We start from the raw sequence: 23181 nt of genomic DNA on the forward strand, positions 1-23181 counted from the left end.
TCCACTCTATAGGGGACCATGGGCCAATGAAGGGTTTTAAACCAGGGGAATTCCACTCATTTTGTAACTCTCACTACAGCCAGATCTTGAGGCCCTGACTCATCTCTCAGCCCCCTTGACCATGGTTTGAGCGTGGTCCCATGGTTTATTCCTCACTACTGATGAGAGACGAGATGTATCCTTTTGCTCTCCTGCCCATTCTCTGACCTCCACAGATCATTTACTCTACTCTAGCTCGTCAATTGCAATAATTCTTTAACCTTATGAAGACAACTATCCTATCACATTTACACTTTTCACAATTCTTTTCTTATCTGTATATCCTTCTTTACCATTCTGAGTTCATAGTCATCCTTATAATCACTGCCTTGCAAACATTTTCAACTTTCTTGCCTTTTTCTCCCATAATCCTATTTGCCTAGCAAAAGCTCAGTTCTGGTTGAAACTTCTCCTTGTCTGAGTCCAAGCAGCAGCACACTGCTAAAGAAAACACACACCCAGATTGGTTTTCCTTTAAAATGATGAGATTAAATCTCAAGGGCACTCAGCATTGCCTGGAAATCCTACTATAATTTCCTGGCAAGTTAACTACTAAAATGACTACTGAACTCTCCTTCCTCATTTTCAACTGATGACCTCATCTCCTACTTCAATAAGCGAATAGCAGGAGAGGAACTTCCTTATCTTCCTACCACCAGGACTATAATCCCAGTATCTACCCAGAGTTCCATCTTGTGACTTAAAAAACTGTCTACTTATCAAAGCCCTTCCCATCTCATTCCATTTTTTTAATGATGTCCTTCCTCTATGTGATTCTCCCACTTCTCTTCATCCATTTTCCCTTTCTACTGGATCATTCCTCTCCCCATGCAAACATACTCTTATAATTTCCCATTATAAAATATAATTTTTAAAAATCTCTGTTCAACATTCCTTTTCTTTCTGCATATTTTGTTGCTATGTTTCTATCACACATGATTCCTTGTGTTACACCTTTTCAATCAATACAAAAAGGCCCTCAAATCTCTAAATATTTTGACAGATGTGAGTAGGGATGACAAATAAACAGCTGAATAAATACAAACAAATTTTGAGAAGTAAAAGTTGGAGATATAAATTTGGGATTTTTAAGTATACAGTAAAGCCCTGAATCTAGATGAGAACCAAAACATTCCAACATTTCAAGCAGAACTCAAAAATTCAAATGTATATAGGGTTAGGAAGGTAACAGAAATGAGTAAATCTGCCTGGAATTAGAGATTACTGAGACCTGTGGCCAGCTATGCACTACGTGCACACTTTAAAGTGTTCTGTTTCAAAATTTTTAAAACCTTCTTCCAAATTTTTTTTTTCCTGCAAACCACATTTTGGCCATATTCAGGTCCACAGCTTATAACCTTTGATTTCAAGGTTTAACAGGGGAAGAAAAAGCAGCAAAGGAAACTGAGAGAGAATAGCCAGAGGAATAGAAAGAAAACCAGGAGAAGCCAAGAAAGAAAATAATTTTAAGAAGTTATGCAATGGTTAGCAGTGTCAAACGCTATTTATTGCACCTGCGGGGGACTGGTCTTGGCCATGCCAAGATACGTCTCTTTGGCATGAGGATTATTTGGAGCTTGTTGCTTTAGATAAGCTGGGACAGGGAAGGAGGCTCTGAGGAGTGGAACTTGCTTACCCTTTGTTAGGAAACATTTACATTGTAAAGGAAATCTCCATCTGTAAAGGTGCCTCCCTCTCTGTATCAGGAAGAGGGGGATGACCTTATCTCTAGAAACTCTTAATCAATACCAAAGGCAAGGTCTTAAATCTGCATAATAATCTTATTCCTGTTTCTGGTAACCTCCTGTAACTGACTATCCCCACCCCCAACATCCTCCTTTGTCTTTAGCTGGATATGATATTTAAGGTGGGGGCTTCAGCCATTTTGGCGAGTTGCTCAGCTTGCCTGACCTCTCCCATGGATACCTGTTATAAAGCTTTGTTTAATTTTCTCCTGCTATTCTGTCTCATGTGAATTTACTTCGTTCTCCAGCCAGACGAACCCAGAGAGGGTAGAGGAAATGTCTTCCTCCCCTACACACCTAAGATGAGGACAGGAAAGTGTTCACTGTATTCAGCTATATAAATGTTATTGGTGACACTTGCTTTCACAGAGTTGAGGTCAGAACACAAAGTAGATCAAGGAGAAGCATAAGTAGATCCTAGCCAGTGATATAAGATATATATATTAAAAAAACATATACAGTTGATATGATTGTCTACATAGGAAGTCCTAAAGAATCTACACAAGAGCTAGTACCAGAACTAGTAAATGAGATTAGCAAGGTCATAGGACACAAGGTCAACAAAAAAAGTCAATCATATTTCTATATACTTGTGATGAATGATGTGGGCTTGGTGAGCCAAGGAATCAAAAGAAAGATTTCTTGGACTCTCAAGGTATGGTAGTAGTGCTCCTTTATTCAGAGAATAGCATGGAGCAGCATGGGGACAGGACCCCCGGGCAGCGAAGAGCTGCCATGGGTTGAGGGCAGGGCTAAATTTATAAGGCATAGGTATGTAAGTTCTCTTTACAAGACAAAGGAAAAATCATGAAAAAAATCGTTAAAATGGTATCAGTGCAGGTGGGGTCTGGTTATTGCGTGGTCCTATAACTTTGGATAGGAATCAAGTCACATTAGGTCAGGACATCCTGTGCTTCCCGGAAGATGATATAGATCAGTACGTAGGGCAGGATGCCTTGGGCATCTCTCCCTGAGGCAGCCTTGATCTTCATTAATGAACAATAGGAAATTGAAATTTTTAAAGACACCAGTAAGTCTAACAAAAACGTGTTAAGTTTGGTATGCTGAAGACAACAAAACATTGATAAAGAAATTAAAGACCTGGTCCAGGTCCCCTGGCCAACTTGTTAAAGTTCCGTGGTGGCCCAGGTTCACCAGTTCAGATCCTGGGTGTGGACCTACTCCACTCACCAACTGCACTTTGGAGGTATCTCACATACAAAAAAATAGAGGAGGATTGGCACAGATGTTAGCTCAGGGCTGATCTTCTTCAAGCAAAAACAGAGGATTGGCAACGCATGCTAGCTCAGGGTGAATCTTTCTCAGCAAAAAAAAAAAAGATCCAAATAAAAGTGAAAGAACTGCTGTGCTTGTGGGTTAGAGAACTCAATGTTGTTAAGATGTCAGTTCTCTCCAAATTGATTTATAGACTCAAGACAATCTTAACCAAAATGACAGAAAGCTTTTTAAATAGAAATTGGTAAGCTGATTCTAAAATTTATATAGAAATTCAAATAACCTAACATAAATAAAACCATTTTTAAAAAGAGAAACCAAGTGGGAGAACTCACTCTACCTGATTTCAAGGCAGTACAGTAATTAAGAGCGTAGTATTGGCATGTGGATAGATATATAAACCAATGAAATGAGGAGTCCAGAAATAGATCCCCACATATACGGTCAGTCCATTTTTGATAAAGAAGCCAAGAAATTCACTGGAGAAAAAGACAGTATTTTCAGCAAATGGTGTTAGAATAACAATTAGATATTTATTTATATCTAAGAAAACGGAGCTGGACCCTTACGTCACACCATATGCCAAACCAACTCAAAATGGTTCATATATAAAAGTGAAAGCTAAAACTATAAAACTTCAGAAAAGGTGGTTCTCACTAGGAAAGATTTTGACACCTCCTCTTCCCTTAATCATGGGACATTTGGCAATGTTTACAGACATTTTTGATGGTTACAGCATGGGGGAATATTACTGATATCTAGTGGGCAAAGGCTAAGGATGCTGCTAAACATCTTATAATACACGGGACAGCCCCATACAATAAAGAGTTATCTAGCACAAAATGTTAAAAGTGTCAAGGTCAAGAAATCCTGTTCAAGAAAAAAATATGAGAGAAACTTTGTGACCTAGGATTAGGCCAACATTTCTCAGATGGGACACAAGAAGTACAACCAACTTCACCAAATTAAAACTTCTGTTCTTCAAAAGACAGATAAGAGAATTCAAAGAAAAAGTATAGACTGGGAGAAAATATTTGCAAAACACAGATTTGATAAAGCACTTGCATCTACAATAAAGAACTCTCAAAATTCAATAAATGGGACAAATCAGTCTTAAAAAATGGGGAAGAGATTTAAACAGATCCTTCACTAAAGAATAAACACGGGGGCTGGCCCGGTGGCACAGTGGTTAAGTTTGCACTTTCCACTTTGGTGGCCCAGGGTTCGCCGGTTCGGATCGCAGGTGCAGACATGGCACCGCGTGGCAAGTCATGCTGTGGTAGGCGTCCCACATATAAAGTAGAGGAAGACGGGCACGGATGTTAGCTCAGGGCCAGCCTTCCTCAGCAAAAAGAGGAGGGTTGGCAGCAGTTAGCTCAGGGCTAATCTTCCTCCAAAAAAAAAAAGAACAAATATGGATGACATATTGTACAAAAAGATGTACAATATCATTAGTCTTTAGGAAAACACACATTAAAACCACAATGAGACACCATAATAGACCTATAGGCTAAAATGTCCAAAACAAAAACCAAAAAAACTGACAATATCAAGAGCTGGCAGGGGGGTCGGCCCCACGGCCAAGTGGTTAAGTTCGCACACTCCACTTGCGCAGTCGACAGTTCAGATCATGGGCACGGACATGGCACTGCTCACCAAGCCATGCTGAGGCAGCATCCCACATGCCACAACCAGAAGGACCCACAACTAAAAATATACAACTGTGTATTCGGGGCGCTTTGGGGAGAAAAAGGAAAAATAAAATCTTTTTTTTAAAAAAAAGAGCTGGCAGGAATGCAAAGCAACTAGAACTCTCATACATTGTGGGTAATGCAAAATGGGACAGCCACTTTAAAACAGTTTGGTGCTTTCTTATAACATTAAACATACAGTTAATGTATGAGCCAACAATCCCATTCCTAGGTATTTACCCAAGAGAAATGAAACCATTTGTCCACCTAAAAACCTACATATGAGTGGAATACAATTCAGCAATAAAAAATTTAGAAAAAACAAATTACTGATTCATGCAACAACATGAATGAATCTCAAAAGTCTACAGGAACAGAAATCAGATCAGTGGTTGCCAGGAATTAAGGATGAGGGAGATGACTGACTACAAAGAGGCAGAAGGGAACTTTTTGGGGATGATGGCAATTTTGTTCATCTCAAATGTGATAGTTCATCTCAAATATATGACTGCATATATTTGTCAAAGCTCATCAACCTGTATACCTAAAAGTGTGAATTTTGCTGTATTTAAATTATATCTCAATAAATCTGACTTTAAAAAAATGAAGGTAGGACAGCAGGAACGGAGACAGAAAATGTACACAACTCTTAAAAATTTTACTTAACAGGTGTACAATATTAAATGGGGCAGTAGCTGGAGGGAAAGAAAGGATGAGACATTTGTACCCGAGCTGCTGGAGATGACAAGGTCTACACTATGACCATGGGATGAGTAACCCAGTAACCAAGTAGGGGCAGGCAAAGGTTGGGAGGAGGAGTGGAGGAAAAGATCTCTGCAGGTTAAAGATGCAAGAGTTTCAGGCACTGGATGGGTAAGTGAAACTGAAGTGAAAGAAACTAAAAGAGGACTATGTAGCAAGAACTACAGTTTTCAATGAATAAAGAGAGGTAACTCAGATGACAGCAACAAGGATCAATGAACACAATAACCAGAAGGAGAAAAGAGGGGAGAGAATTAGAAAGTGGCATGTTCCAGCTATTCTGAGGAACCCAGGCATAAAGGCAGAAATAAAGAGCTACAGGATCCATCCATGGTTTATACTTCATAAGACAGGGACAAAGAGAAGACACCCATTTTTGGACTGTGCTCTATCATAAATAAGCCCTCAGGGAATATTAAGTTATTTAGGGACATATCCTTGTATTTGCTTCTTAGGGTTGCCATAACAAAGTTACACAAATCGGGGCTTAAAACAACAGAAATTTATTTTCTCACAATTCTGGAGCCTAGAAGTTTGAAATCAAGGTGCTGGCAGGGCCACGCTCCATCCAAAGCCTCCAGGGGAGGATCCTTCCTAACCTCTTCTACCTCCTGGTAGCCCCAGGCATTCCTTGGCTTGTGGGAGCACACCTCCAATCTCTGCCTCTGACTTCACATGGCTGCCTTCTTCCTGTGTGTTTCTCTCTTCACATGGTGTTCTCCTCTCACAAAAATACTAGTCACATTGGGTTAAGGGTCAACTCTACTCCAGTATGATCTCATCTTAACCTGAATAATTATATCTGCATTCACTCTATTTCCAAATAAGATCACATTGTGACGTATTGGGAACTAGGACTTCAACACATCATTTGGGGGACACAATTAAACCCATAACAATCCCCCTTCCATTTAATGACTCCAGAGTACTGTGCTTTCATCAGGGTTTCTCTTAACTCCTTTTCCTTGGTGTTTGCAAATCTCCTTCCTCCATATCTTGCACCTAATGGATAATCATTGCAATTTAGAGGAAATTAAAGGTACTACAGGAAAGCGGATATGAAAACAATACATCCCAATGGACTAAACACAGAAGCAGACATGAGAATCTAGTTTTGATGGTTAAGTTTATGTGTCAACTTGGCTGGGCCACGGGCTTCCCAGAAATTTGGTTAAACATCATTCTGTGTGTGTTTGTGAGTGTGTGTCTGGATGAGATTAACATTTAATCCACAGACTGAGTAAAGCAGATTGCCCTCCCCAACGCAGGCAGGCCTCATGCAATCCATTAAAGGTCTGAATAGAACAAAAGGCTGAACAAGACAGAATTTGCTCTCTGCCTGACGGTCTTCTCCTGCCTTTGGACTCAGACTCATAGTGGAACTTACACCATCAGCTGGCCTGGTCCTTGGGCCTTCAGACTCAGACTAGAACTTCTACCATCAGTTCTTCTGGTTCTCAGGCCTTCGCATTCGGACTGGAACTATACTAATAGCTGATCTGGGTCTCGAAATTGAAGATCTTGGGAATTCTCAGCCTCTATAATCACATGAGCCAACTCTCTACAACATATAATATAGTCATGTGTCGCTTAATGACCGGGATACATTCTGAGAAACATGTCATTAGGCGATTTCGTCATTGTGCAAACATCGTATAGTTACACAAACCAAGATGGTATAGCCTATTACACATCTAGGCTATACAGTACTGATCTTATGCGACCACCATCGTATAAGTAGTCTGTCATTGACCAAAATGTTGTTATGGAGAGCATGACTATATATTTGTATGTATGTATGTATGTATGTATGTATATGTCTCCTACTGGTTGTATTTTTCTGGAGAACCCTATCTAATACACCAACTGTCTTCTATCAAGCCTGACATTAAAGAGATATGCAAAAAATGTGCACTCTTCCAACTAATTTTTTTTTGTTTTTGAAAACAGTAATTTTTCATTTTAAAATATATTATTTATGTTAAGATGCAATGGGTTTATTTTAAAATAAATACTTTTTAAATGTTTTAATTTCTAGAAAGCTAAACATCAATATAGATAACCCAAATAAACAAAACCTCTTTAAAATACTTTTGAAAAATATAAAGGAGTCCTGAGACAAAAAAAAAGTGAAATGCTATTCTATATAATGAAAGCTGCCAAATATCTCATCAGAGAACTGGAATATTTAAGTAATTCACCTCTTTCCATTCTTCACAGCTAAATCAGAGTTTCTCATGCTGCTCATCAAAAGATAGTTTGCCAGTTACACAAGACATACCTGATCATCCCCAGAACCCAAAGAGACCACATTAGTATCAGAAATCTGTGTTCCACTATCATCTTGATACAATGGCTGTTGCCATACATGAGAGATCAACGGAACAACCTGAAAATCAAAAGCAGGTTTAAAAAAGTAGTAACACAATCACTACAATTAAACAATGATAAAGAAAATCTAACATTTAGATTATATTCTTCAGCTTATAAAGCACTTCACATATATAATAACATTTTGACTTCATAACCACTGTCCAAATTATTGTCTCACTTAAAAATAAGGAAAAGGAGACTTAAGGTTACCCAGTTAGGACTCAGCATACTTTCCAGTAAACCACAGCAGTTTCTTAACCTCCTATACCCCTAGAGGTAAAAGAAGCAAGCAGAAACAAGCAAGTTATCTGTTTTATAATCTTACTGTTTGAGACACCTAAGAAATTAACCCCAATAACAGGAATTAAAATCATCACATAGCATGGAAAATGGGAACAAAAGTCAGCCCCATTTTATAAAACCAGGGATTGAAGCAGGGCTCTCTCACCTGTGAAAGAAGGCAATAAAAGCTGTGACCAAGGCTGAAGCAATGCAAATGGAAAAGATTAGAAGCAATTCAACAAAAATGACCTAGGTCAAGTCACCCGCTAGTTCAGGGACTGGTTGTGGAGATTTTCCCCAATATCCCTGGAAAAATAAGAACCCAAATCTTCCAATCTAAGACCTCCTTCTAAAGAAGCAGCCACAAGGGGTAAGGCAGAGACAATCATGAAAACACCAGCTAGAGAAGGGTGCACCAAAAGACCAAACAAAACAACAATAAAGCTATAAATGAGATTACAAACTACACTTTCAAGAGACTTTAAAATAAGATATCTCAGATAAAGACAATATCGATAAAAAAGGATAAGGTTATAAAAGTAAAACAGGCAGTTATGAGTAAAGAAAAGATGAAAGCTAACAAAATATTAATAACCACAATGTGAAAGAGCCTCTGAAGAAAACTCAAAGTCATTGGAATTTTTCCAGAATTAAACACTTACTACATTAATAAAACATTTTTACATAGCACTTACAACAATGTGCTTTTGGTTGTAGAAAAGCCAGCTTAATTTGAAGTCTATTCAATAAATAAAAAGATTTCTAAGGTATCAACTCTTCCAAAACGTTTTTCTCAAAAGGCAGAGCAGGATGGGGCACACCCACCTTGCTTCAATGGCAATTTTTAAGGGATAAAGAACAAAAAGCAAAGAAAGCCGTTTTGCAAATTCATTTTGGCAATCTGAAATCCCTAAATATATAACAATATAGCCAATATTTTGGCACAGTTAGTCTTCTTTGAGCCCTCCAGGAATGAAGAATGCCAAAATGAATATTCAAAATGGCTATTCACTGCAGCTTAATAATGCTGGGTGTGGAGCATGGGGTCTTGACTTTGAAAATAGCTGATTCACACAGCTTTCAGAAAAAGAATTCATCAGGATATTTGCAGAAAACTAATGATACAATATTAAGAAACTAGCACTTTGACAACTAACCCAATGTGTGAGAAAAAGAACACTCCCCCTCACTTTTATCAGTTCAAAGAAAACCCAAAGGTTAAAATTAAATGTTAAAAGAAAAGTTCTTATTAAAACTCCATTTCCCAGAACTTCTTATTTTTGTTACTACTTGACTGTTTAGACTTCATCAAAGAAATTAATTTCTAATACATTCCCATATGTTTGGTCAGCTTTCCCACAACTGCTTCTGTACAGTGGTGAAACCCAAAAACTTGAAGTAGGATGCTTAAGATGAATGCTCCAAAACTAAGTAGTTGTCATTAGCAACTCTCTGATCTGAGATTAAATGCCTTTTGGTATAAATTAACAGTTTTAAAGAGTCCTTCTCTGGGTCAGTTTTTAATACTAAAAGTCAGTGGTCTTCTGGGGCCGACTGGGTGGCTTCATGGGTAGGTTCACGTGCTCCACTTTACCAGCCCAGGGTTTGCAGGTTCAGATCTGGGCGTGGACCCACACACCACTCATCAAGCCATGCTGTGGTGGCATCCCACATACAAAAAACAGAGGAAGACTGCAACACATGTTAGCCCAGGTACAATCTTCCTCAAGCAAAAAAAGGAAGATGGGCAACAGATTTTAGCTCAGAGCCAATCTTCCCCACCAAAAAAGAAAAAAAGAAAAAAAAATTAGTGGTCTTTCAACTACATGCTGTCTCTGAGAAAAACACTTTAGATGTAAGGACACATATAGGCTGGAAGTGAAAGGTTGGAAAAAGACATTTCATGCAAATAGTAACCAAAAAAGCACAGGAGTGGCTATACTAACATCAGACAAAACAGACTTTAAATCAAAAAGTGTTATAAGAGACAAGAAAGGACATTATATAATGATAAAAGAGTCAATTCACCAAGAAGATATAACAATTGTAAGTATTTATGCACCAAATATCAAAGCTCCTAATAAGACAAACTTTGAAAGAATTCAAGGGAGAAATACACTGCAACACAATAATATTAAGAGACTTCAATAGCCCACTTTCAATAAGGGATAGAACAATCAGACAGAAGAACAATAAGGAAATAGAGAAACTGAACAACACTATAGACCAATTGGACCTAACACACATGTACAGAACATGCCACCTAACAATAGCAGAATACACATTTTCTCAAGGACACATGGACATTCTTCAGGATGAAACACATGTTGGGCCACAAAACAAGCCTTAACAAATTCAAGAAGATTAAAATCATACACGGTATCTTTTCTAATCACAACAGAATGAAACTAGAAATCATCAGTAGAAGAATAACTGGAAATTCCACAAATATGTGGAAATTAAACACTACACTCTTAGAAAACCAATGGGTCAAACGAGAAGTCACAGGGAAAATTAGAACCACAAATGAAACTGAAAACACAGAATACCAAAATTTATGGGATGCAGTGAAAGCAGTGTTAAGAGGGAAGTTTGTCGCTGTAAATGTGTACATTTACAAAAAGCAAGATCTCAAATCAACAACCCAACATATGTCAAGGAGTCAGAAGAACAAACTGAACTTAAAGCAGGCAGAAGGAAAAAAATAATAAAGATTAGAGCACTGATAAAATAGTGAACAGGAAAAAAAATCAATGAAACTAGAAGTTGTCTTTTTAAAAGATCAACAAAATTGACAACCACTTAGCTGGACTAAGAAAAAAAGAAAACTCAAAAATAAAATCAGAAATGAAAGAAGGAATATTACAACCAATGCCACAGAAATAAGAAGGATTAGAACAGAATACTATGAACAACTGTACACCAATAAATTGGCTAGCCAAGAAGAAATGCATAAATTCCTAGAAACACAACCTCCCAAGACAGAATCATAAAGAAACAGAAAATCTGAACAAATCTACAACTAGCAGGAAGACTGAATCAGTAATCAAAAACCTCCCAACAGAGAAAAGCCAAGGACCAGATGGCGTCACTGCAGAATTCTACCAAACATTTAAAGAAAAATTAACACCAATCTTCCTGAATCTGTTCCCAAAAACTGAAGAGGAAGGACCACTTCTAATTCATTCTATGAGGTCTGCATTACCCTGACATGAGATAGCCAGAAGAAAACACTACAAGAAAACTACAGACCTTATATCCCTCATGAATATTGATGCAAAAATTCTCAACAAAATACTAGCACATGGAATTCACAGCATATTAAAAGGATTATACACCACAATCAAGTGCGATTTAGCCCTGGAATGCAAGGATGGTTCAACATACAAAATCAATCAGTGTAATACCTTGCATTAACAGAATGAAGGAAGAACCACATGATCATCTCAATTGATACAGAAAAAGCATTTGACAATATTCAACACTCTTTCCTTGCAAAAACACTCAACAAACTAGGAATAGAAGGGAAGTACTTCAACATAATAAAGGCCATTTACGAAAGCCCACAACTAACATCATACTCAATGGTAAAAACTGAAAGCTTTTCCTCTAAGATCAGTAGCAAGGCAAAAATGTCCACTCTTGCCACTTCTATTCAACACAGTACTGGAAGTCCTAGCCAGAGCAATTAGGCAAGAAAAATAAATAAAAAGCATCCAAACTGGAAAGGAAGGAAGAAGTAAAATTATCTCTATTCACAGATGACATGATTTCATATGTAGAAAATCCTAAATATTCCACACAGGAGTTGTGTTGGAACTCAAATGAATTCAGCAAAGTTGCAGGATACAAAATCAACAACCAAAAATCAGTTGCATTTTTATACACTAACAATAAACAATTCAAAAAGAAAATTACAAAAACAGTTCTATTAACAATAGCATCAGAAAGGATAAAACACAGAAACAAACTTGACTAAGAAGGCAAAGACTTATACACTGAAAGCTACAGAACACTGCTAAAAGAAAATTTTAAAAAAGCAAATCAATGGAAAGGCATCCCATGTTCATGGACTGACAGACTTAATATTGTTAAGATGTCCATATTATCCAAATAATCTAACAATTTAATGCAACATCTATCAAAATCCCAGCAGTGTTTTTTGTAGAAATAGAAAAATCCATCCTAAAACTCACATGGAATCTCAAGGGACCCCAAATAGCCAGGACAATTTTGAAAACGAATAGTCAGAGGACTCACATTACCTGATTTCTAAATATATTAAAAAGCTATAGTAATTATAACAGTGTAGTACTGGTATAAAGACAGACAAACAGACCAATGAAGTAGATTAAAGAGCCCAGAAATAACCTCTCACCTATATGGTCAAATGATTTTCAACAAGGGAGCCAAGAGCATACAATGGAGAAAGGAAAGTCTCTTTAACAAATGGTGTTGGGAAAACTGGACAGCCACATGCCAAAGAATGAAAGTAGACCATCATCTTACACCGTGCACAAAAATCAACTAAAAGTGGATTAAAGATTTGAATGTAAGACCTGAAACAATAAAACTTCTAGAAGAAAACACAGGCAGCATGCTCTTTGACATGGGTCTCAGCAGCATATTTTCAAGTACCATGTCTGACTGGGCAAGGGAAACAAGAGAAAAAATAAACAAATGGGACCACATCAAACTAAAAAGCTTCTGCACAGCAAAGGAAACCACCAACAAAATGAAAAGACAACCTAACAATTGGGAAAAGATATTTGCAAACCACATATCGGATAAGGTGTTAATATCCAAAATATACAAAGAACTCATACATCTCAACAACAAAAAGACCAACAACCCAATTAAAAAATGGGCAAAAGATCTGAAGAGACGTTTCTCCAAAGAAGATATACGGATGGCCAACAGGTACATGAAAACATGTTCAACATCATTAACTATCAGGGAAATGCAAATCAAAACTACAATGGAATATCACCTCAATCCGGTCAGAATGGCTATAATTAACAAGACAGGAAACAACAAATGTTGGAGAGGATGTGGGGAGAAGGGAACCCTTGCACACTACTGGTGGTGTACACTACATAGAGGTGCAGCCACTATGGAAAATGGTATGGAGTTTCCTCAGAAAATTAAGAATAGATCTACTGTATGATCCAGCTATTCCACTGCTGGGTATTTATCCAAAGAACTTGAAAACACAAATGCATAAAGTTACATGCATCCATGTGTTCATTGCAGCCTTATTCACAATAGCCAAGACTTGGAAGCAACCTATGTGCCCATCAAAGGAATGGATAAAGAAGATGTGGTATATATACACAATGGAATACTACTCAGCCATAAGAAAGGATGAAATCCAGCCATTTGTGACAATATGGATGGACTTTGAGGGAATTATGCTAAGTGAAATAAGTCAGAGGGAGAAAGTCAAATACCATATGCTCTCATTCATAAGTAGAAGATTAAAACAATGAAAAACAAACACATAGCAACAGAGATTGGATTGATGGTTACCAGAGGGGAAGAGGGGAGGGAGGAGGGCAAAAGGGGTGATTAGGCTCACATGTGAGGTGATGGATTATAATTAGTCTTTGGGTGGTGAACATGATGTAATCTACACAGAATTCAAAATATATTATGATGTACATCTGAAAAATAAAAAAATAAAAATAAATTTTAATTTTGCATATCAAAAGATACTACCAACAGAGTAAAAAGGCAACCCACAGAATGGGAGAAAATATTTGCAAATCATATATCTGATAAAGGATTAATATTCAGAATATATAGAGAACTCCTAAAACTCAACAACAACAAAAATAACCCAATTAACAAATGGGCAAAGAACTTGAACAAACATTTCTCCAAAGACATATGAATGGCCAATAAGCACATGAAAAGATACTCAACATCACTAGTCATTAGAGAAATGCAAACCAAACCTACAATAAGATACCACTTCACACCCATCAGGATGGTTACTATCATTAAAAAAAATAGAAAACAATTGTAGGCCAAGATGTGCAGAAACTGGAACCCTTGTGCACCGTTAGTGGGAATATAAAATAGTACAGCCACGGTGGAAAATAGGATGAAGGTTCTCAAAAAATTAAAAATAGAACTACCATATGATCCAGGAATCTCACCTCCGGGTATATATCCAAAAGAATTGAAGGCAAGCTCTCAAAGAGATATTTGCAAAGCCATGTACACAGCAGCACCGTTCACAATAGCCAAAAGATGGAAGCAACCTAAGTGTCCATCAACTGATAATTGGATAAACAAAATGTGGTATATACATACAATGGAATATTATTCAGCCTTAAAAAGGAAGGTATTCTGGTCACATGCTACAACATGGATAAACCTTGATGACATTTAGCTAAGTGAAATAAGCCAGTCACAACAGACAAATACTGTTCGATTCCACTTAAATGAGGTACCCAGAAAAGTCAATAGAAAGACAAAGTAGAACGGTAGTTGCCAGGTGCTGGGGTGAGATGGAATGAAAAGTAGTTGTTTAATGGGTATAGAATTTCAGTTTTGCAAGATGAAAAGACTTCTGGAGATTGTTTACACAACAATGTTAATGGATGTAACATTATTGAACGGTGCACCTAAAAATGGTTAAGATGCTAAATTTTATGTTATATGTATCTTACCACAATTAAATTTTAAAAAATTTTTCAATCTGCAGATAAACCAAGACAGAAAATTTGTTGATAATGAACTTGTCTTACAAGAAATACTACAGGAAGTTCTTCAGGATAAAAGCAAGTGACACCAGAGAGTAATTCAAATTTATGCAAAATAACAGAGTGCCAATCAAAGCAATTTTGCAGGTAATTGCAAAAGACAGTATAACTGCACATTTCTTCCCTTCACTGATTTAATATGCAATTTTATGAAATCATATATATCTAATTGTACCATTGGGCCTATAACATATAAACGTATTTGACAATGACAGCACAAAGGTCATACTGGAGTAAGGAAATGACACCAAATGGTAACTCAAAAGAAGGGCAGAAATGAAGAGCACAAAAAAGGGAAAATAAGGTTAATACAACAAATTCTACAAACACATACTTGTTATTCTTCCTTCTCTCTGATTCTTCAAAAGACCTAATATAAAGTATTAACTATAATAACGTATTGCTGAGTATGTAAAATATATAGACATATGCATAACAGTAATAGTTTTCAAAGGAGAGTAGGGAATGCAGCTCTATAGGCATAAAGTTCGTATATTTCTTTGGAACTAAGTCCTAAGGAATCTGAAGCAGATTCTAATAAATTAAGATGCACATTGCAACCACTGGAAAATAACTCAAGAATTTCAATTTAAAAATCATTAGAGGGGCCGGCCCTGTGGCTGAGTGGTTAAGTTCATGCACTCTGCTTCGGCAGCCCAGGGTTTTGCCGGTTCAAATCCTGGGCATGGACACGGCACCGCTTGTCAGGCCATGCTGAGGCGGCATCCCACATGCCACAACTAGAAGGACCCACAACTAAAAATACACAACTATGTACTGGGGGGCTTTGGGAGAAAAAGGAAAAATAAAATCTTAAAAAGAAAATCATTAGAATTAACATAATACAAGAGAAAAATAGTTAATGCAAAAAGTGCAATGTAAAAAGGGCTAAAGAAACACAAAAGACATGAGATACATAGAAAATAAAAAGTTAAACAGCAGATATAAATCCAAACATATCAATAGCACTAAATGTGAATGAATTAAACAATCAAAGGAATACATTGTGTTAGATTGCATGAAAAACAAGATTCAACTATATGCTGTCTACAGGATAGACACTTTAGGCTCAAAAATACAAACAGGTTGAAAGTAAAAGGATGGAAAAAAAGATTTACTATGCAAATAATCATATAAGAGGTAAAGTGGCTATAGTAATATCAAGACAAATCATATTAAAACAAAAAAGTTACTAAAGATAAAGAGGGACATTTCAGAACGATAAAAGCGTCAATCCCTTAAGAATACATAACAATTAAAAATATATATGCACCCTACATCAGAGCCCCAAAATATCCCACTTAAAAACTAATAGATGGAGCTGGCCCGGTGGCACAGCGGTTAAGTTCACATGCTCCGCTTCTCGGCGGCCCAGGGTTCGCCGGTTTGGATCCCGGGTGCGGACATGGCACCGCTTGGCACCCCACGCTGTGGTAGGCGTCCCACATATAAAGTAGAGGAAGATGGGCACAGATGTTAGCTCAGGCCCAGGCTTTCTCAGCAAAAAAGAGGAGGACTGGCAGTAGTTAGCTCAGGGCTAATCTTCCTCAAAAAAAAAAAAAACTCATAGAAATTACAAGAGAAATAGACAATTTAACAATAATTAGACTTCTATACACCACTTTCAAAAGGTGGATGGACAGAGATTCTGCAGATGATTCTTGAACGTTTAAAAAAAAGAGCAGAAATCAACGGCTTTCCTATATACCAGCAACGAACAATTGGAATTTTAAATTAAAAACAATATCATTTACATTAGCACTGCAATAAAATTAAATAGGTATAAATCTAACCAAATATGTATGAGATCTATAGGAGGGAAACCATAAAACTGATAAAGAAATCAAAGAGGGGGGCTGGCCCAGTGGCATAGTGGTTAAGTTCGCACATTCTACTTCAGCAGCCCGGGGTTCGTCAGTTCGGATCCTGAGTGTGGACCTATGCACTGCTTGTCAAGCCACGATGTGGCGGGCATCCCACATATAAAGTGGAGGAAGATGGGCACAGATGTTAGCTCAAGGACAGTTTGCCTCAGCAAAAAGAGGAGGATTGGCAGCAGATGTCAGTTCAGGGCTAATCTTCCTCAAAAAAATACAAATAAATAAAAATAAAATAAATCAAAGAGGAACTAATTAAATGGACAGATATCCCATGTTTGTGGTTAGGAAGACTAAATATTGTTAACATGTTAATTCCTCCCAACTTGATGTATAGATTGAACACAATTCCAAACAAAATCTAAGCAAATTATTTTGTAGATATTTATAAACTGATTTTAAAGTTTATATGGAGAAGCAAAAGACCCAGAATAGCCAAGAGAAAATTGAAAAAGCCAAAATGGGAAGACTGATACTACCTGACTTCAAGACTTAAAATAAAGCTACAGCAATCAAGACAGTATGGTATTGGGAAAAAAAAAAAAAGACAGATAACTGTAAGAGAATAGAGCACAGAAATAGACCCACATAATTATAGTCAACTGATCTTTGACAAAGGAACAAAGGCAATATAACGGAGCAAAAATAGTCTTTTCAACAAATGGTGCTGGAACAACTGGACATCAACATACAAAAACCGAATCTAGATACATATTTTACACCCTTCACAAAATTTAACTCAAAATGGATCACAGATGTAAATGTAAAATGCAAAATTATAAAACTCCTGGAAGATAACATAGGAGAACACCTAGATGACCTTGGGTGTGGGGATGACTTTTTAGGTACAACACCAAACGCACAATCCTTGAAAGAAATCATTGATAAATTGGACTCATTTCTGTTCTGTGAAAGGCAATGTTTAGAGAATGAGAAGACAAGCCACAGATTGGGAGAAAATATCTGCAACAGACATATCTGATAAAGGATTGTTAACCAAAATATACAAAGAAGTCTTAAAACTCAAAAACAAACCACTTGATTAGAAAATGGGCAATAGATCTGAACAGATACTTCACCAAAAAAGATATATAGCTGGAAAATAAGCATATGAAAAGATGTTTAACATCATGTATCATTAAGGAACCAAAAATTAAAATAATGAGACACCACTACACATCTATTAGAATCGCCAAAATCCAAAACACAGACAATACTACATGCTGCTGAGGGTACAGAGCAATAGAAACTTTCATTCATTAATTGCTGAACAATGGTGGGAATGCAAAATGGTACAGTGACTTTGGAAGACAGTTTGGTAGTTTCTTACAAAACTAAACATACTCTTAGCATACAATCTAGCAATCATGCTCCTTGGTATTGACCCAAATGGACTGAAAACTTACATCCATAAAAAAACCTGCACACGGATGTTTAGAGCAGCTTTATTCATAACTGACAAAACTTGAAAGCAACTGAGATACACTTTAGTAGGTGAATAGATAAACTATGTTACATCCAGACAATGGACTATTATTCCACTAAAAAAGAAAGGAGCTACAATGCCATGAAGAGACATAGAGAAACCTTATATGGTACTATAACGGTGGTTACATGCCATTACACATTTGTCAAAAACCACAGAATGTACAAGAGTGAACTCTAATGTAAACTATGGACTTTGGATGTCAATGTAGGTTCATCTATTGAAACAATGTACTCCACTCTGGTGTGGAATGTTGATAGTGGAGCAGGCTGCGCATGTGTGGGGTCAGAAGGTAGACGGCAAATCTCTGTACTATCCACTCAATTTTTCTATGAACCTAAAACTGCTCTAAAAAGTAAAGTCTATCAAAAAACAACAAAAACAAAACAGAGATCTGGTTCAGCACACAAGAGGTCAGGAAGTTATCACTCCCATCCCCACAAAAATTTAAAAAGCCCAACAAACGGAAAAGTAACAATTCTTCATCAGAGAACTGAAACCACAGTCCCCAAAATTGAAGAGACAGACAAGCAGATACAGAGAATCACAACTTACTGGAACAGAATCCCAGAAGCAGATACCACCACAGGAACACACACTACAGTAGGAAAACCTAAATTATAATCAACAAATTGCTAGAGGCTCAGGGTGAATAATCTTGAGATTTCAAAACTCCAGGGAAACTCAGCCTTGGAGAGGCCCCCACATTTTTAAGAGTTTTACCTCCAGGAACTGTACCAGGTTCCCACAGTTAAGAGGAGAGAAAAATCTCCTCCTGCTTCTGGCAGACGGAGGTGAAAAGTAGCCATTTTGAAACATGCCCAGAGCATTCTGTTCTTAATAAGACCTGCCCGCAAAAGAAACTATTTTACCACAGTCTAACTGACCCGGGTTCTACTAGAGACTAAGCAACCTAAGAGAAAGGAAATACTCAACTCCAGCCTGTTCCAGCCTGCTCTAGCCTTCAACATGATAAAAGAGAAATAACCAACTCCAGGCCCTTCTACCCTTCCTGTCTCACTTAAAGGGAGAACAATGAGAAACCCTAATAAAGGTCACAGCCCATCAGAAATACTAAGACCTAATAAGAGGACTATAGAGCACTTCCCCTCCACCCATACCTTATCACTGCATCAATAGGGCTGCTGCTAATAACAGGGGAATATAACTGAAAGAATAGCATATCTCGGACCTTATTTAAGAAGTCCTCAGAGAAACCCAAAGATACCAAGGGAGACAAAAACAGGATCATCAGAGGAAATTTTAGCCTCTGATACCTACAGCTACAACAAACACAATCTCACCTCTAACCAGATAAATATAAAACTTTACACTAAAGGCCTGTGTACTTCAGTTCCTTTCATATCATATTCATTCACTCCATGTCTGGATTTCAACAAAAAATTATAAGACATACTAAAAGACACAAACAAACAAACAAAACAGTTTGAAGAGACAGAGCAAGCATCAGAACCAGACTCAGACATGGCAGAGATGTTGGAGTTTCAGCTTGGCAAGATGAGAAAGTTCTGGAGATGGATGGTGGTGACAGTTATACAACAATGCGAATGTACTTAACACCACTTAAAAATGGTTAAAACGGTAAATTTTATGTTATGCATATTTTACCACAATAAAAGAAAAAGAAATAAAGAATGAAAAAAAATGAGCTATCAAACCATGAAAAGACATGGAGGAAGCTTAAATGCACATTGCTAAGTGAAAGAAGCCATTCTGAAAAGGCTACATACTGTAATGATTCTAACTATATGACTTTTTTGGAAAAGACAAAACAATGGAGACAGTAAAAACATCAGTGGTTGCCAGAGTTTGAGAGGAAAGGAGAGAGGGATGAATAGGTAGAGCACAGGGGATTTTTAGGCAGTGAAACTATTCTGTATGATACTGTAATAGTGAATATATGTCATTATACATTTGTCAAAACCCATAGAATGTACAAAGAGTGAACCCTAATACAAACTATATCTTTAATTAATAATAATGTATCAACACAGGTTTACCAATTGTAAGAAATGGACCACACTAAAGCAAGATGTTAATAGGGAAAATAGGTGAGGGAGAGGAGGTACACAGAAATTCTATACTTTCTGCTCGATTTTTCTGTACAAACAAAACTGCAAAAGTCTACTAATTCATTTTAAGAAAGCCACCTTGACAGAACGCCAATGAGGAAATATAATATGTGAACACCATTATAAACAAACTAGATCTATAGACATTATAGAACACTCCACCCTAGAGAGCAGAATACACATTCTTCTCAAGCACGCATGGAATATTCTCCAAGACAAACCACATGTTAGCCCTTAAAACAAGCCTGAAAAATTTTAAGTAACTGAAATCATGAAAACTATATTCTCCAACCAAAATAGAATGGAATTAGAAATCACTAACAGGAGGAAATTCACAAACAGGTGCAAATTAAGCAACGGACTCCTAAATAACCATTGGGTCAAAAAAAGAAATTACAGGGCTGGCCCACTCGCATAATGGTTAAGTTCACATGCTCCGCTTCAGTGGCCCAGGGTTCATAGGTTCAGATCCAGGGCATGGACCTACACACTGCTCACCAAGCCATGCTGTGATGGCACCCCACATACAAAACAGAAGAAGACTGGCACAGATGTTAGCTCAGCGACAATCTTCCTCAAGCAAAAAGAGGAGGATTGGCAACAGATGTTAGCTCAGGTCCAATCTTCCTCATCAAAAAAAAGAAAGAAAGAAATCATAAAGAGACTTTTCAAATATTTTGAAATAAAAACACTACATACCTAAACTAATGGAATGCAGCTAAAGCAGCGCTCAGAGGGAAATTTATAGCTATAAACATACATTACAAATACAATCATGAGCTGCATAACAACATTTCGGTCAACAATGGACTACATTTACAATGATGTAATCTCATAAGATTAGTACCATATAACCTAGGTGTGTAGTACGCTATACTATCTAGGTTTGTGTAGGTGCACTCTAAGATGTTCAGACAATGAAATAGTCTCACGATGCACTTCTCAAACATAGCCCCATTATTAAGCAAGGCATAACTGTAGAATAAAGATCTCAATGAACAACCTAAGCTTGCACCTTAAACTAGAACATAAAAAACTAAACCTAAAAAAAAAAACAGATGGAAGGAACTAAAACCAAAATGGAAATAAGAGAAATAGAGAAGAGTGGAAATCAATGAAAACAAAATTTGGGTTTTTGAAAATATCACCAAAATTGAAAAACCCTTAGCTAGACTCACCAAGAAAAAAAGAGAGTACTCATATTACTAAAGTCAGAAATTAAAGAGAGGACTTCACTGCTGATCTTACAGAAATACAAAGAATTATAAGAGAATACTATGAAAAGCTGTATGTCAAGAAATCTGGTAACTTAGAGAAAATACACAAATACCTAGAAAACACAAACAAACAGAACTGACTCAAGAAGGAATATAAAATCTGAATAGACCTATAGCAAGAAAAGACAGCAAATTAGTAATTAAAATACTTCCAAAAACAAAAGCTCAGAACCATATGGTATAATCTAACAGTCAAAGAATTATTAATGCCAATCCTTCATAAACCCTTCCAAAAACAGAAGAAATATTTTCAACACATTTTATGAGGGCATTATTACCCTGATACTAAACCAGACAAAAACAACACAAGAAAACTATAGACCAGTATCTTGGGAATTTACAGGTAAACATTCTTAAAAAAAAAAAAAAAAACTAGCAAATTAGTGTATATATATACATATATGTTCCTACACGCAGCAACAAATGAAATATTTATACACCATGATGAAGTAAACTATTCCCAGAATGCACACTTGACTAAAGAACTTAATATGAATTAACATAATACACCAGTTAAGAGAATAATTTGACAAAATCCAATATCCCTTTCATGATAAAAACACTGAACAAACTAGGAATAGAAGGGAACTTCATTGATCTGATAAGGACATCTATTAAAAACCCACAATTAACATACCTTTAGTAAAAGACTTGATGCTTTCTCCCTAAGATCAGGAATAAGACAAGGATATCCACTCTCTCCACTTCTATTCAACACTACACTGGGGGTTCTAGCCAAGGAAATTAGGCAAGAAAAAATAAAGGGCATCCAGATATGAAAAGAAGAATGAAATTATATGTATTCACATTTGACATGGTCTTACATATAGGAAATCCTACAGAGTCCACCAAAAATGTATTAGAACTAACAAACAAGTTCAGCAAAGTTACAGGATTAAAGGTCAAAATACAAAAATCAACCGTCTTTTCATAGACTTACAATGAACAATTCAAAAATGAAATTTAAAGAAAATCCACTTAGAATTGCACCAAAAAGAATAAAATACATAGAGTAAGAAAAAAAGTGAAAAACTTACACTCTAAAAGCTACAAAATGTTATTGAATAAATTGACAGAAAATATAAATAAATGGAAAGATATCCCATGTTCATTTATGTAACCAACTAAATTTTGTCTGCCTCCCTCTCTACACTATGAACACTACAAAGACAGAGATATAAAATGTTTGGGGAGTGATGTCAGCATCATGGCAGAGAGAGCTCTCCTGGTAATCTCTCCCCACCACCATACAATGAAAAGACATTCATATTCCAACAGAGGATGTCCAAGCACAATGCAAAAGACATATGAGAGACCCAGGTAGCCACACAATGAAGGGCGGAGAGGCTGGAGCTCCCCCTCAGAAGAGGTGGAATAGGGTAAGAGAAAACTTTTCTCCCTCCCCAGAAGACTGTGATTTGGGACCGCACGCCACCTCCAAGAGGGAAGGAAGGAGGAAGGGAACATTCACTCATGGGAATGTCAAAGATCCTCGAGGGCCATGCAGCCTAGAGGGAAGCCCTCTACCAGGGTGAAAGCTATTCTAGGGG

At 37.0% G+C, this 23181-nt stretch overlaps 1 protein-coding gene across 6 annotated transcripts in view; it reads right to left on the reverse strand.

Moving 5' to 3' along the window:
- Positions 1-23181, reverse strand: part of ALMS1 (ALMS1 centrosome and basal body associated protein) — a 244752-nt gene that overhangs the window by 213802 nt on the left and 7769 nt on the right. For all 6 annotated transcript variants that reach the window (XR_006888598.1, XR_006888599.1, XM_046660995.1 and 3 more), the window contains exon 2: positions 7755-7862. Coding sequence is in view for 4 of the 6 variants with exons in the window: in XM_046660995.1 (XP_046516951.1) it covers positions 7755-7862 (108 nt within the window). In the remaining 2 variants the exon portion in view is untranslated. The remainder of the gene's footprint in view (positions 1-7754; positions 7863-23181) is intronic.

This window comes from Equus quagga, chromosome 5 (genome assembly GCF_021613505.1).
Source record: "Equus quagga isolate Etosha38 chromosome 5, UCLA_HA_Equagga_1.0, whole genome shotgun sequence".
NCBI classification, from domain to species: domain Eukaryota; kingdom Metazoa; phylum Chordata; class Mammalia; order Perissodactyla; family Equidae; genus Equus; species Equus quagga.